The sequence below is a fragment of the Chiloscyllium plagiosum genome, unplaced genomic scaffold, assembly GCF_037043375.1.
Source record: "Chiloscyllium plagiosum isolate Xiang-an unplaced genomic scaffold, Cpla_swu_hap1 HiC_scaffold_13, whole genome shotgun sequence".
Classification (NCBI taxonomy): Eukaryota; Metazoa; Chordata; class Chondrichthyes; order Orectolobiformes; family Hemiscylliidae; genus Chiloscyllium; species Chiloscyllium plagiosum.
The window spans coordinates 79,996,287-80,013,518 of NW_028270151.1; the positions used below are offsets into that span (position 1 = coordinate 79,996,287).

The following is a 17,232-nucleotide window of genomic DNA, read 5'->3' on the forward strand; positions in this document are numbered from 1 at the left end:
CCACCAGTGCCGCTCAGTAGCAGCAGTGGATGCAAGATACACTGCAGAAATTCACCAAAGATCCTCAGACAGCACTTTCCAAACACATGACCACTTAGATCTAAAAAGACAAGGGTAGCAGATATATAGAAACACCACCACCTTCAAGTTCCCCTCCAAATCACTCACCATCCTGACTTGGAAATGTATTGCCGTTGCTTCACTGTTGCTGGCCTCCCTAATGGCATTTTGGGTCAACTCATAGGAGGTGGACTGCAGCGGTTCAAGAAGGCAACTCACCATCATCTTCTCAAGGGCAACTAGGGACGGGCAATAAATGCTGGCCAACCAACAATGCCCACATCCCATCAAATGAATTTTTTAAACTTAAAACCTACAACAATCATACTTGAACTATATCATAGCCTTTGTGTATTAGCCTTTCTCTTGACACTGAAATTACATACCTTCATTGAAAATTGCTTTTGATTGGATAGTGCTGCCCTACAAGGTGGCCTCAGCACTTAGGCCAATGCTGCTGCCTCAAATATTTGGTACTAAATTGGCACCATTCATTTGCAGGAGTGCAAAGAACAGGAGAAGACCACTCAGCCTATTGAGTTTACTAGGCCATTTTGTCAGCACAACAGCATTTTAATCCTGACTTTCCATCTTTAATGTTGAAGTTCCTTTAATCTCACATTCTCACTCAAAGAGAGTGGGTTGCAGATAGTGTTATAACATATAACTCAATTGTTTGACAAGTCTCTTAATATTCTTACTTGTCAAATTTGTATTTCTCACCTTCTTGCAAGTTTATTTCGTATCTATGACCTTCCAGGTGAAGATATTCTACATTGTTAATCACCTGTATTCATTCTAGATGTTCTCAAATCAGCTTGTTTACAGATATTATCACATAGCTCTAGAGCAGGTCTCCTGGCTCAGAGGCAGCGAAACTGCCACTGAGCCACCAGAATTCCTCTGTATTCATCGTATAGCAATTATGTTTTTGTGTGTCTATGAACGGGTGATTTCCTTTTGCTCCTGTAACTAGACGCAGACTGAAATTCTAGCCGCAATTTTTGCAATAGTGGAGAGGATCTCTCGCTTATCCAAAATGGTACAGGAGGCCTGAATCAGAAAGGTGCCTTCCTGATCCACCAATGATTTTCACCAGGTTGGAACTGGGTGCTCTGTATATTCATGGTTCATGGAGTCAACTGCACAGGAAAAAGGTACAGTGGGGCATAACACCTTAAGATGCAAGAGCAGAATTCGCCATTCAGCCCATTGAGTGTGCTCCATCAATCAATTGTGGTTGATATCTTCCTCATCCCTATTCACTTGCCTTCTCCCTGTAGCCTATAAGGCCGTAAAGATGTGGGAGCAGAATTAGGCCATTCGTTCAAGTAGCCTTCAGTCAGATCCAACTCTCATTGGTGAGATGTTCAAAGAACAACTTGCGGTCTTTACACTTCTAAATATCTAAATTTAACAAAAGTTCTTTGGAATGATAGATGACCTGTTTGAAGAGGTGAGCTGCCTTTTGGGATGAGTCAAAGAATTTTGGGAGATTGTTAAAAGTCTCGTTAGATTGTATAAAATGTGGATTAATTCATCAGAGCGGTTTAAGCTGTAAAGGCATTTAAATCAGTTGGCATTGTTTAAAATGTATGCAAATTTTCAAAAAAAACGCTTATGATTTCACTTTTGTCTGTTGACATGAGCCTGAGAGTGTGTGCTGCAAGACTGATTACACTGCAGGGTGCCTGTCAGTTCACTTAGATTGACAGCTCTAAGTGCTTATATAATCTTTGAAGCAAGGCTATGAATACAAATTCTTGTTTTTACTGGGGATTTATTGTCACAGAAACTATATATTTGAGTACGGGAGCCCTGTTCTTTGCAGACATGAAGAACATGTACACACACACTGAGCCCTGATTTCAGTACAACTAAAATAGATGACTGCTATTTGCTGGTCAATTTCTCAGGGCATTTCCTTGACTAATCAGAATCAACTTGCCTAGTGTTAACTTGAACAAGGCTTGTCTCGTGTATTATCCTGATGTGTACAAATTGGAAAGACTTTGAATAACATTAGAGTATTACTGAGAAAAGACACGCTTTGCCAATGTATTTCTTTTACATAGATTTCTATTATTCCCTTTAGATAATTTATAAATTCTACCTCAGTGACAGTTTCTGGATGAGAATTTCACATGCTGACCACTCTCTGGATAAACCAGTTTTGCTAACCTCCACTCCAGTTCTTTGTTGTGACCTTAACTATGTGTCTATCCTAACTTGACTTGATTTTGTTTTTATGGTTAAATGATTTGAACTATATAAGGGAACAATGTTTGATGGAAACTGCTTCAATTTCCAATAGTTCTGATTTCAGTGTGCGAACCAGTCAAAGGTCGATTGACCCAAAAGTTTGGTATTTTTCCAGGTGCGTTAACTGGTTCAATCCCAGAAGATCTTGACAGAGTTTTCCTGTCCACCCTTTGATGACTTCTGGCTGTACAGAGTCACACGAGGGTTATGCATTCCATGATGCCATAACTTGTAGATCACAATGTAAAGGCAAGAAATGCATTGGGCTCAATTCCAATGCAGTGGCTTAAGGCCATAAAAAATATGAAAAACAATGGGCCCTTGGCCCCTAGAGCTTGCTCCACCATTCAAAAGGTTCATGGCTGGCGTGACGCTCCTCAAACCCACTTTCCTGCCCTTTCCCCTTAACACATGATTGCCCTACTCAGGCTTTCCCAGGAGGGAGAACATCCTCTCAGCATTTATTTACTTTCTTTTTCTATCTCCTAGTTATATCTTTTTCTTTCCAGGGTTTTCCTGATTGTCCCAGGTTAACAGTAACACACTGACTATGGCCCAGCCGGCATAGAGTCAGTCTCCTCTCAGCATTTATCCCGTCAAGCCAGTTGAGATTCTTAAATGTTTAAATGAGATCATTTTTTCATTCTTCTAAACTCTTAATAAGTCCTAATATTCGCTGAACTACCTCCAATGAAATTATATATTTTCTTAAATAAGGGACCAAAACTGCTCACAGCACACCAGCACCTTGTTCAGTTACAGTAAGACTTCCCAATTCTTATACTCCAACCCCCTTGAAGTAAAGGCCAACATTCCATTAGCCTTCCTGACCTTCTGCTCCTGAGTGCTAGCTTTTCGGTTTACTGTGCACAAGTACCTTTGTATAGCAGCTTTCTTCAGTTTTTCTCCATTTATATAATATCCTGTTCTTTTGTTATTCTCTTCCAGAATGAACAACTTCACATTTTCTCACATTAGGCTCCATTTACCAACTTTTTGACCACTTACTTAACCTATCAATATATCTGTGTAAGCTGCTTGCATCCTGCCTGCAATCTGCCTTTCCAATTACTTTTGTGTTGTTTGCAAATTTGGCCAGAGTACTTTCACTGCCTTCCTCTAAGTTATTATTACATATTGTAAACAATTGTGTTCCCACCATTGATCCCTGTGGAATCCCTCTGGTCAGATCACAAATCTGAAATAGAAGAATCCCTTATCTCCACTTGCTGCCCATTGGTCAATTCTCTATCATTGCTGATACACTTCCTCCAATAATGTGGACCCTTATCTAATGGCATAACTTTTTGTGCAGTACCTTGCTGAATGCCTTCTGGCAGTCCAAATGTGACACATCTCTTGGTTCCCCTCTATCCACTCTAGTTGAGACTTCCTCAAAAAATCTTCACTAAATTAATCAGACATAATTTCCCTTCCATGAAACCATGCTGACTCTGCTTGATTAGATTATGATTTTCCAAATGTTCTGCTATTACTTCCTTAATAGTAAATTTCAATATTTCCAACAATAATGGCAGATTAAACAGCTTATAACTACCACTTTTTGCCTCCTTGCCTTTTTGGATAGGGGTGTCACATTGACAGTTTTCCAATCCTCTGTACTTCTGCAGAATCCAAGAATCTGTGGAAAAATTACAACCAATGCATCCACTATATCTCTGTGGCAACCTCTTTTCTGATCTTGTCATCAGGGCCAGGAGTCTTACTTACCTTTAGCCTTATTAGTTTGTCAAATACTACTCCCCTAGTGATGATGATGCCTCCCCCATATTCTTTAGTATTAATAGGATGTTCAAAGTATCTTGAAGACTGATACAAAATATTTGTTTTTCTCCCCTGCCATTTTCTTGTTCCGATTACCATCTCCCTAGTTTCATCTGCTAAGGGGCTTGTGTTCACTTTGACCTTTCTCATAACTGTTATCTATTTAAAGAAGCTCTATTGTCAGTCTTAGTATTCTTCACTTGTTTGCCCTCAATTTATTTTCTCTGTCTTTACCTTATTTTTGGTTCTCTTTTGCTGAATTCTGGATTTGTTTCAGTTTTTGAGCTGTCACTGACTTTGCCTCCTTTATATGCCTTTTCTTTCAACTAATACTCTCCTTAAATTCCTTGGTTGATTTATCACTCTTAGTATTTTTTCTCCTTACTGCGATGTATTTTTATTGAGAGTCGGGGAATGCCTCCTGATAACTCTATCCTCATTTCATTGTAAGTTCTTTTATTTATGTTAAACACAGTTGTTTCCAACCCAAGCTTCTCACACTCAAACTGAAAATTAAATTTATCAATTTCTGATCCCTACTCAGCTCATAAACTGAGGTCATTTATAAATCCACCTCTTTATCCATACCAGATCCAAGATAACCTGTTATGAGCTGACAGCGCAAATCAGGGTAAATTAATAATGTAGTTAGCTCCATGACCTATTGCTCTAGGAAACTATCCTGAAGGCACTCTATGAATTGGTTGTCATAGCTACCCTTTCCAATTTGAATAACCCAAACAATATGATGATTAAACTCACCCATAAATATTGCTCTACACTTTTTATGTGCTCATGCTGTTTATTGATGTTACAGCCTTTCCCACATAGTGGCTACTGCTTGGGGGTCTGCACACTACTCCAACGATGTCTCTTAACCCTTGCTGTTTTCTTATCTATGCCAAATAGACTTTATCATCTCTCTACATAACCCCATTGCAGCCTAAATCATCTTTCATAACTGCCTTCATTTTATCTCTTACTAACAGTGCTATCCCACCAGCTTTTCCATCCCTCCTGTCTCTCTGAAAGATCAAAATTCCCTGCATGTTAAATTCTCAGCTTTGATCCCCTTGTCACCTTGTTTTTGTAATAGCTATGAGGATTGTATTTATTTATCCTGATTTGTGCTGTCAGTTCATCTACCTTAATCCACAACCTTTGAACAGGCTTCCAACTGATCCTTCCAACATTTTAGGTTGCCAGTTTGGAATTCAAATTAGGCCAAAATTTGGAGGTAATGACAACTTGATATTTCCATTTCCTGTTAGATGGAAAGTGACAGATCAGCCCTGCAGGGTCAGAAGAAAGAGATTGAAAAGGCAAAGGCTAACATCCAGGATGTGTTGGTCCGTGTGAAGCAGGAGAAGATGGAGCTGGACACAGAGAAACACGGCCTGGATCAGTCTCTGCAGATTGTGGAGCAGAGCCGCGAACAGCTACAATGTGAGATGGTGATTGTCCGACAAGAGAGAGATCAGCTTCAGGAGCAGCTTGGGCAGGTATGGAAAGCACAAGCGATGTAGTATGGTAAACTACCAATGCAGCAACTCCTGTTACATTTTTTTGGGGGTTAGGCAGCAGCGGTAGAGATGTTAAGGAAAACAGTGCTATATAAGGACTGATTTATAGCAAAGCATTTGGAACCTTTAATGTCATGCACTTATCAAGTATGCTTCATAGGAGTGTTATTCAACAAATTATTATCCTGAGCCACAAAAAGAGACACCAGGTCAAAGAGGATATATTAGGGTTTTTTAAGCAACTCTTGGAAGGCACATGGAAGATAGTACAATGAAGGATATGTAGGTTAGTCTGAACTTAAAGTAGGATAAACGATTGGCACAGCATGGAGGGCCGAAGGGCCTGTACTGTGCTGTACTGTTCTATATTCTATGTTCCATTTAGGACCAAAGAGTAAGTCTCGAGGATTGACTCAAAGGACGAAACTGGGGTTGAGAGCTGTAGCAAGTCAGATTGACCTGTAACAATTCAGTGGTGGTAATCGTACAAGCTGGAGATCTGACACTGAAAACTGCATCCATGTTTTTGTTATCCCTAGACTTAACTTTTCCCATGTGGTCCTGTCAGGCTTCCCACTGTCTACTTTGTACACATGTCAGTTCATCCAAAGTGTCCCAGCTGTATCCTAACCTGTACCAGGTCCACCATATTCCTCTCTCCTGTGATTTTTGCCCTACACTGAGCCATTGCTGGACTGGAGACAGCTTTCAAAGCCCTCCATGCTCTCAACCCTCCTTACCTTCAACTTCCTCCAGTTCCACAAACTTTCAAACTCTTTGTGTTCCTCCACTTGAGGGCCCCAGGTTTGAATTAAAACCACTATTGGTAAAAGTGCCTTTGACTGTTTCATCCTTAACTCTAGAATTCCCTCCAAAAAAACCCTCGGTCTCTGAATTCTGTCTTTCTCTCGGTCTCTGTCCCTTCCTTTTAAGACGTGCCTTAAAAAAAACTCTCTCTTTGACCAAGCGTTTGCTCACTGGTCCTAGTAGAGACAACTTTGACCAAAACAAATGGCTTTTGATTGAGTCAGGAAGCTGAGTCTGAGAAACCTTTTTCTCTATCCACTCCAAACTGGTCAATTTTGGTTTTAGCTGAGGCTGAGGGCCTCATTGATGTTTGGGTATTGATTTTAACAGCGGTCAGCCATGTTTCCTTAGTGCCAGAAGGTAAATAAATTACCTCCAGGTACCTTTCAAAGAAGTCATCACAAATGGCCACATCAACTCACATCCCCAACAATATTGCATCACCGGTGCCACCCCCCCCTCCCCCACCGTCCACTGCACTGACCCTCACATACCCTGCCACATGCCTCTGAGTGCCTCATCTATTATTGGGACTTAATGTTTCCCTTCACCATGAGGTCTCCAACCTTCTTTCCTCTGGCGTCTCTAAATTGTTCCCTTCTGACCTGACCCAGAATTGAAGCTCTTCAACAGGCAAGGCATCCTGAATCATACCCCACTCCCCTCCTGGATTTGAAACCAACCCACAAATCAGGTGGTTAGCAGTCCTGGCAATAACCCTTTGTTTGCCGTTCCTGTGCAGCACCTGTTCAAGGTGCTACAGGAATGCAAGCTAGTAAGAGCATGGTGTTAGGATTCAATGGATGAGGTCCCAATTCATAACAGGCAATGTTGGAAGCAGATCCGGCAGCATCTGTGGAAAGGGAAAGAGTGAACATGACGTCTTCCACCATAACTCATGATTGCCTATTGGTTTTGCAAAGTTGGTAAAGCGTGGTGACGGAAAAGGCACAGCAGATCAGGCAGCATCCACGGAGCAAGAGAGTAAATGTTTCAGGCAGGACGCTTTTTCAGGACTGAAGGGCAATTGTAAATTCAGATGGCCCTCCCTTCCAATACTTTGGCAGGGATGCAAAGAGAACGCGTGAAAATTTGGACATCTGACTGAAAATGGAAAATTCCATAAATTTGCAACAAAAGCTGGGTTGGGTTGGACTCTAGGTTTCCAGAGTCAGATCCCATTCTAACCACAATCCGGTCTTTTCCCTTCGGAAACTGACTGGTCTTTTTCCCCATGTTTTCGGCTCTTCCTGTCACTGTCTCTCTGTCCCATGCAGGTAAACAGGCAAAAGCAGGCTCTGAACGAACAGCTGACCCAGATGCAACGGGACGTAGGACTTCAGAGCGAAGGGCTACTCCGAGCCAGCAGAGAGAAGGAGGAACTGATAAAGGACAAAGCCAACCTGGTGGTGCAGCTCACGGCTGCTGAGAAAGAGAGCAGGGCCCTGGGTGAGGAGATGGCTGGCCTCAGGTAGGGAATTCTGGAAGTATGGACTCTATTTAAACTTTTGACTCAGTGAATCCCCGAGCTCATGAGGGTCGAGACTGGGCATTAAATCTTCCTGACTAAAAAGAATTCAGAAAAGCTTGAGAAGAAAGGAAAGGGGAGGGTTGACAGTACTGGTTAAGGAGAGTCTTACAGTTCAGAAGAAAGAGGGTCTCTTAGAGGGGTCAAAGACAAAATCAATTTGACAAGAGCTAAAGAATCCAAAGTACGTAACGACCTTGCAAGGTGTAGACTATGAACCACTGATTAGTGGGAAGGATGGAGAACATCAAATCCGCTTGGAAATTAGGGACATGCCAACATTATAGAGTAGTTATAATGGGAGACATTAGTTATCCAAATATACTGGGATAGTGTCAGAGGCAATAAGGGGTCAATGTTCCTACATTACGTTCAGGAGAATTTCTAACAGCAATACACGTCCAAAGGGAAGGAATGCACTGTCAGATCTGATGGTCAATAAAAGGGTGGCGTGGCCTTGACTCTGATCCAGCTCCCTCAGAGCAGCTCTCAGATTGTCAGGATGTCTGAAACTCCTGTGTTTTTAAAAATTTTATTGACCAGTACAAAATACAGTTAGCAATAAACAAAAAACAACAGTTCACAAAAAAACCACTAAAAATACCCAGGGGAAGGGGCAAAGCCAAACCCCAAACCCCACCATTCAACCAGTTTTCAGGGAGATGAGAACAAACCCCAAATCCCACTGTCAGTCACCACAAAGATAACAGTAACAAACACAGACAAGACACTGCAATCAAATGAAAGATAGTGCATAGAACACAGACCCAATATAGCTATAAAATAGACACCTGACACCAGTCCACACTACATACTGATCAGACAGTCCTTGGCTAGCTTTCCTGCAGGACAGTCGGTGGCCTTCCGGTCTCAGGCTGCCCTGTGTACTTACTGACCCTCCCCAGTTCGCTTTCCTCCAGACAGGCATCCGTCACGGGCTCCCGGTCACCCCGCTTACTGACCAAACCACCCCCAACCTGTTTTTCTACAGTCGGACTGTTGGCCTTCTACCACCCGGCCACCCCGCGTACTGACTGACCCTTTCCCCTGGCCAGTGTTCCTACGGACTGGCCATCGGCTGTCCGGCTCTGAGCCTCCCTGCGTACTGACTGGCCCCTCCCAGTCGGCCTTTCTACTGCTGCTGTCAGCCGCCTGGCTCAGCCTCCCCATGTACTGACCGGTCCTCCCCCCGCTCAGTCTTCCCACGGTCTGCTGTTGGCTGCCTGGCTCAACCTCCGCGTACTGATTGGCCTGCCCTATACCGGCTTTCCTGCAAGGATGCTATCAGTTGCCTGGTCTCGCCCATTCTGTGTACTGACAGGCTCCTCCCATCCACTTCCCTCCAGCCCAGTCATCAACCCTCCAATCCCCAGCCAGCCCCGCATTACTGGCTGCCCCTCCCCTGACCAGCTTTCCTACAGGCACACTGCCGGCTGCCTAGCCCCCAGCCACCTTGCATACTTAACAGACCAGCCTCCCACCAGCCTGGTCATTGACCCTCCAGCCTGGTCATTGACCCTCCAGCTCCCGGCCACCCCACGTACTGTCTAGCCCATTCTGACCCGCACTCAAAACACAATTACAAAACCCACAGCCCTTGGTGGGCGGCACGGTGGCACAGTGGTTAGCACTGCTGCCTCACAGCGCTCGAGACCCGGGTTCGATTCCCGCCTCAGGCAACTGACTGTGTGGAGTTTGCACGTTCTCCCCGTGTCTGCGTGGGTTTCCTCCGGGTGCTCCAGTTTCCTCCCACAGTCCAAAAAGATGTGCAGGTCAGGTGAATTGGCCATGCTAAATTGTCCGTAGTGTTAGGTAAGGGGTAAATGTAGGGGTATGGGTGGGTTGCGCTTCGGTGGGGCGGTGTGGACTTGTTGGGCCGAAGGGCCTGTTTCCACACTGTAAGTAATCTAAGTAATCTAAATCTAAATCTAAAAGAATTGACAAAATCCTCACAATACACAAAACCCTCACAATACAGTTTCTAGTGTCAAGGCAGAGTCCACGCTCGAAAGCAGCAAACGCACATCCCGCAGCACACACACATACAGAGGTGTTCAGTCTTTACAGAGGCCTAGTCCACCCACAAAGGGCCAGGCCTACCCACAGAAACAGCTCATCTGGAAAGGTGCATTTTCTCACAGGGGTTCAGTCCAAACACTAAAAGAAGTGAAAACACATTCAAAAGAAAAAGAAAACCAAAGTGCAAGGGCTAAGCCCTGCCACAAAATCAGCATTGTCCTTTTTCTCAAAGTAAAAGAAAAGAGTAACACTGTAACCAGCCAGTCAGACAACAGTTCCCTAATGAGAACTGAGTTACAACTGAAACACCAGTGATTTTTTTTAAAACTGCCTAATCTACTCAATCCTCAATAAAAAGGAATGCCCCGTTCAATTTTTTGAACACTCAGCATTGCCAGTTGTCAAGAAGGGCATTGCTGGTCACTGGCCACTCTGCTGCTTCCTTTCTTCCTGGTGGTGGAATATAGATAAATATTTACGTGCTTGTTGTTCTTCACTGTGTCCTACACCGGCACACACACACAACATGGGCGCTGGGGAAAAAATAAGTACTACCGTTGTATAGGGAAGGGGAAAGTAAACACAATATAAAAATGGAATACCAGTTAACAAACTGGCTATATAATTCAGCCAGTTCAGGAAACAGGTTCCCCAAAATGCAGAAACCAACAGCAGCAGTAACACACTGGATGTAGGTAGCCAGCTCAGAGTCAGTTCCCTGACATGAATGGAGAGTCCTCGATACTGATCCAGCTCTCAGAGTCTCAGGATGTCTGAAACTTTTTAAAACTTTTATTAAACAATACAGTTTACAAAACAATTAACATTAACAGCTGTATACGGAGGAGCGGCAAGGCCAGGCCCCAAACCCTAATGTTCAACCAGTTTTCAGGGAAAAGAGGATAAATCTCAAATCCCACTTTCAGCTGTCACAAAGCGGTAACAAGTACATATAACAACAGTCCAATTAAGGACAGACCAACCCCCAGCAATCCATCAGTCACTCCCACCTTCCGCCCACTCTAAGCCAGCCTGCCCGTACACGCTTTCCGGCTCTCGGTCTGCCCCATGCACCTTCAGGCTCTCGGTCTGCCCCATGCCCCTTCCGGCTCTCGGTCTGCCCCATGCCCCTTCAGTCTCTCGGTCTGCCCCATGCCCCTTCCGGCTCTCGGTCTGCCCCATGCCCCTTCAGTCTCTCGGTCTGCCCCATGGCCCTTCAGGCTCTCGGTCTGCCCTTCTCACCTTACGGCCACCTCTAGGGCAGCCCGTCCTGCTTCCCAACCGCACCCCCCCACCCCTGAAAACATCGGTCAGGATGGCCTATCTACCTTCCAGCTTCCCGAATTGCCCTTCCGGCCTGAGGACTGCCCTGACACACCTCCCGGCCACCTCTAGGACAGCCCGTGTAGGCTGCCCTGGGATGACACCATGCAGGGCAGCCTACAAACCTTCCGGATCTCAGCCTACCCCTATGCAACTTCTGCTCTCGGCCGCTCTAACACACCTTCCAACCACCGCTAGTTCAGCCCGTCCCGATTACCCCTTCTTGGGACGACAGCACGCAGAACAGCCTACCCCCACCTTCCGGCTCTCGGGGGGACTGGCTTCGGGTGGCCTATCCTCAGGTTCACAGGATGGCCTAGCCACCCTCTGGCTCTCAGGGTGACAGCTTTTGGGACAACCTATGAGCCTCTCAGCTCACAGCGAGGTCTGCCAGACCCATGGACACAATCTCCTGGTTAAGTCAGCCAGCCAGGGCTTTCCTGATTGTACCAAGTTAATAGTACACACTGACTGTGTCAGGATGTCTGACACTCCTGTTTTTTCCTGTTTATTTTATTAAATAATACAGTTTACAAAACAATTAACATTAACAGCTGTATACAGAGAAGCAGCAATTTACAAGAGAGAGGAGCGGCTAGGCCAGGCCCCAAACCCGACCATTCAATCAGTTTTCAGGGAAAGGAGGACAAACCTTAAATCCCACTTTTAGTCATCACAGAACAGTAACAGTAACAAATACATATAAGACAGTCCAATTAGATTAAAAAACAATGCATAGAATACAGACCCAACCCAGCAAACCACCCGTCCTTCCCACCTTCCAGCCACTCTAAGGCACCCTGTCCTGTTTCCCCAATCCCCCCATGATGACAGCTCTCAGGGTGACCGGCATCGGGGCAGCCTACCCACCTTCATGTTCACAGCACGGTCTACCCACCCTCCGGCTTTCGGGGTGACAGCTTTCAGGACGACCTATGAGCCTCCCAGCTCACAGTGAGGCCTGCTAGACCCAGCGACACAAAAGACAGTGCGGGTGATATCCCCAATAAAGAACAAAACAGAGTCAATTATCAACAAACAGAGTCCCTTCTAATACAGAGTTCATTCCAATAAACAGTTCTCTTCAAAATATAGAGTTCATTCCCAGCGACAGAGTCCAATCCAGTATACAAAGCGCCTTGTCAGAAATGGAGTCCACTCCAAATTGCAGAGTCCATTTTTAAAAACAGAGTCCACAACCAAGGGCAGAGTCCACTCCTAAAGGTGGCAAATGCACACCCCACAGCACACAGGTGTTCAGTCTCCATCGAGTCCTGGCCCACCCATAGAGAACCGGGCCCACTCACAGGAACATTGTACATTGTAAAGGTGCTGTCAACTCACAGGGGTTTGGTTCGCTTCCGAAGGCAGGGTCTACTCCCGAACTCCAGGATGCAGCCCACACACAGGTGTTCAGTCTTTGCGGAGGCCCAGTCCCAGGGCCAGGCCTACCCACAGGAACAGCTCATCTGAAAATTGTACTTTCTCACAGGGGCTCAGTCCAAACACTAAAACACAGTGAAGACACATACAAAAAACAAAGAAAACTAGAGTGTAAGGGCTAAGCCCTGACTCAAATTCAACATTATCCTTTTCTCAAAGTAAGAGAGAAAAGAGTAGCACACAGGCTGTCACCAGCCAGTGAAACAACAGTTCCCTAATGGAATTGAGTTACACCTGAAACACATTGACTGTGTGGATCAGGCAGTTTAGAAATCAGTCCGCAATAAAAAGGAATACCAGTTAACAAACTGGCTAAGGTCTTATGCCCAAAACGTCGATTCTCCTGCTCCTCAGATGCTGCCTGACCTGCTGCGCTTTCCCAGCAACACACTCTCGACACTGATCTCCAGCATCTGCAGTCCTCAATTTCTCCTGGCTATATAATCCAGCCAGTTCAGGAATCAGATTTCCTCTAAAAGCAAACAGAAACCAACAGCAGCAGTAACACACTGACTGGCCCAGCCAGCACAAAGTCAGTTCCCTGACACAAATGGTGAGTCCTTGACACTGATCCAGCTTCGTCAGAGCCAACTGTCAGAGTGTCAGGATGTCTGATTCTCCTGTTTATTTATTTTTTATTTTTTTAGTCTCCTCTTCCCTTGAGAGAGCAGAGTCCTTCTCTTCACTCCACACTGATCCAGCTCCCTCAGAGCCAGCTCTCATGGTGAATAGAACCCATGACACTCCTGTTTTTTTTTACCCCACACTACCACCTAAGTGCGGTAGTGCTTATTTTTATCCCGCACCCATATTGTGTGTGCAGGTGTGAGACACAGTGAAAGACACAAGGTGTACAAATCTTTATTCAATTCCCGCCACCAGGAAGGAAAGAAACACCAAGTGGCCAGTGACAGACACTGCCCTTCACATCAAAGGGCAGTGCTGTGTGACCAAACAGTGAGGGGGAGGGTAGGGACTAAATCAAATTAGAGTTGGAGGGGGAAATAATGCACTCCACTCCCTGCGGCGCCCACCTCTCCCTGAACAACTTCAGGGTGTTGGTGGACACCGCGTGCTCCTTCTCCAAGGACACCCGGGCTCTAACGTAACCGCGGAAGAGGGGCAGGCAGTCGGCCCTAACGACCCCCTCCACGGCCCGCTGCCTGGACCTGTTGATGGCCAGTTTGGCCAGGCCCAGGAGCAGACCCACGGGGAGGTCTTCAGACCTGCCCTCCCTCCTCCGTACCAGGTGCCCAAAGATCAGGAGCGTGGGACTGAAGTGCAGCCAAAAGCAGAGGAGGAGATTTTTCAGAAAATCAAAAAGGGAGTGCAAATGACCACACCCAATATATACGTGGTCCACGGACTCCACAGCACCACAGAACAAGCAGTTGGGCTGGGAGTCCGTGAACCACCGCAATCTGCGGTTGCAGGGGATCACTCCTGTTTATTTTTTTTTCTTCTCTAGTGCCCTTAATCTACTATTTATCTTCTTACTTTTTCTTTTTTTTTACTCCCACAGTGCTTATTTTTTTCCCCCCAGCACCCATGGTGTGTGTGTGCAGGTGTGAGACACAGTGAAAGATACAAAGTGCACGAATCTTTATTCAATTTCCACCACCAGGAAGATAGGAAAACACCTGAGTGGCCAGTGACAAGCAGTGCCTTCACATCAAAGGGCAGTGCTGTGTGATCAAAACAGTGAAGGGGAGGGTACGGACTAAATCAAAATAGCGTTGGAGGGGGAAATAATGCACTCCACTCCCCGCGGCGCCCACCTCCCCCTGAACAACTCCAGGGTGTTGGTGGACACCGCGTGCTCCTTCTCCAAGGACACCCGGGCTCTAACGTAACCGCGGAAGAGGGGCAGGCAGTCAGCCCTAACGACCCCCTCCTGCTGCCTGGACCTGTTTATGGCCAGTTTGGCCAGGCCCAGGAGCAGACCCATGAGGAGATCTTCAGACCTGCCCTCCCTCCTCCGTACCGGGTGCCCGAAGATCAGGAGCGTGGGACTGAAGTGCAACCAAAAGCAGAGGAGGCGGTTTTTCAGAAAATCAAAAAGGGAGTGCAAATGACCACACCCAGTATATACATGGTCCACGGACTCCACAGCACCACAGAACAAGCAGTTGGGCTGGGAGTCCGTGAACCACCTCAATCTGCGGTTGCAGGGGATCACTCCTGTTTATATCTGTCAGCCAGGCGTCCCTGATTGGACCAAGTTAGCAGCCTGAATCAGGGAACTCATATTCTAAGAGGTGCACCTCGATGACCTTGTTACAATCATTCACCCTCCCCCCCCACCCCCCCACACCATCCACCACCTCCACAACCGCCAGCTTTCCGAACTCCTAGATATCACCACAACATCATAGTTCCACATTGTAGTCTGTACCTGTAATTGCCCAGTCTTTATTAACTTCACTTCTGGATTTCACACACACGTAGTGGCACCCTGATTCAGATTTCACGACTTTTTTCCTTATTCCAGCTTTACCTGTTAACTTACTATTCTCTATGACAGTTCTGTTTGTCTCTGGAAATAATTTTCAAATCTAAAATTCTTGGCAAATCTTCCCTCTTGGTTTCCAGACCTGTGTTGATTTCATTTAAAGTCCTCTCATTAGAAAAATGCCTAGCTCTGTTCTGGTGCAACCCATTTGCTCAGACCGTTGCCATCTCTCTCAGTCGAGCCTGACACAGGAGTCTAAAGCCCTCTCTCCTGAACCATCATTCCATTCATTCATTCAGCTATCTTATCTGTCTTATGAGATACTGGAAGTAATCTGGACATTATGACATTGAGGTTCCGGTTGCTAATTTCCTACACAGCTTCCCAAATTCTGATTGCAGGAACAAATCCTACTTCCTGCCTAAATTATTGATATTCTCATAGACCAGTCCAACACCAGCCCCTCTGCATCATAGACCATGCCCTCTTAGTTGTTCACCCTCCCAAAGAGTGTCCCGCAGTCACTCTGTGACATTCCAGACACCAGAGAGACACCACACCGCTCTGGAGTCACGCTCACGGTTACAGAACCTCCTGTATGTTCCCCTGACTAACGAATCCCTATCATTATTGCTCTTCCTTTCTTCTTGTTCCCCTCCTATACAGTCAGAGCATGTTGTGCTGCCACAAACATGGTTCCGACTGCACTCCCCTGAGGAATCAGCACCACCTTCAGCTTCCCAAACTGATTCATGTGCAGGTTCTCGAAGGCTGACCTCAAGGGAGACCTGGGAGAAAGTGAGCACTGCAGATGCTGGAGATCAAGCGTCGTAGAGTGTGGTGCTGGAAAAGCACAGCCGGTCAGGCAGCATCTGAGGAGCAGGAGAATCGACGTTTCAAGCATAAGACGACCTGACTGTTTCTCTTGGACAGGCTAGCAGTCGCCCATTTCCTTTCTGCCTCAGGACCCTCAAGCTGTGGTATGCCCACCTCCCTGTGCCACATCCATGTCACCCTCAGCCATGCCCATACACCATGGTGACTGCAGCCACCATTCAGTCTCTGAAACCCAAAGCTCAGGTTTCTGCAGCTAGCACACTTTGTCATCTTGGTCACCAATGAGACCCATGACTTCCCACAGGCCAACTACTTCACAGTGCAGCCTTTTTTAATGTTACTTCCTTTACATTAAGTAATCCAAAGCAGAATAAAAGTTCATTTGCTTTATTACACTGGCCCTGACTTTCTCTTATTCTTGGTGTGCTCATGTAACTCCAATTGTAGCTCCTTTAAAAATGATATGCTTTTCTAATTTACAGCAGTTTAAAGACAGTCCCTTATAGCATTTTCTTACCAGGCAATGAAATTACTAAGAAAGTTTAAAAGAGAAAAACACATTCGCACAATCCTTCAGCAAACCCCACACACTATTATTTATAGTGAACCTTACTTAAAGCACCTCTTTTTTTACCCAGGACTGAATCCCATTGTGCACCAATTCCCAGGGATAATCACTATCTCTCTCTCTCTCTCTAGCAAAGAGTTCCTTACAGTGAATGCATCTTTACTAACCACACACTGAAAAAAATTCCCTTTCTTACATGGTGCTGTGATGAAAGTCACTTCTCACATTAATTTCCTGTTTTCATAATCTACACTTTGTTCAGGCAAGGGATTTTGAGTGATTGATAGATAACAGCTGTTATCAGGTAGTGGCCTGTGTAGCCAGGCTATTTAACTTACTTAAAGGCTATGGGTTTGAGGTCAGAATCTGATTTTTATCCTAGAATTGAATTAGAAAAACATTATTTACAAGCATGTTACCACGACGGGGGGAGTTTGAGTTATAAGGACAGGGTGGATGGTCTGGGACATTCTTCACTGGAGTGTAGGAGGTTGAAGGTTTACCTTTATCAAGGTTTATAAAATCATGGATAGATGAGGTGAATAGCAAAGGTCTTTTCTCTAGGGTGGGGAAGTCCAAAACTAGGGGTCATAATCTTAAGGTGAGCAGAGAAAAGATTTAAAAG

The 17,232-nt window shown here is 45.5% G+C and overlaps 1 protein-coding gene across 1 annotated transcript in view; it reads left to right on the plus strand.

Annotated features, from left to right (window-relative positions):
- The window catches only part of crocc2 (ciliary rootlet coiled-coil, rootletin family member 2), a 300,372-nt gene that overhangs the window by 140,936 nt on the left and 142,204 nt on the right, over positions 1-17,232 (plus strand). Inside the window, exons 17-18 of the mRNA XM_043702904.2 lie at positions 5,379-5,609; positions 7,715-7,908. Of these exons, the coding sequence (XP_043558839.2) occupies positions 5,379-5,609; positions 7,715-7,908 (425 nt within the window). The remainder of the gene's footprint in view (positions 1-5,378; positions 5,610-7,714; positions 7,909-17,232) is intronic.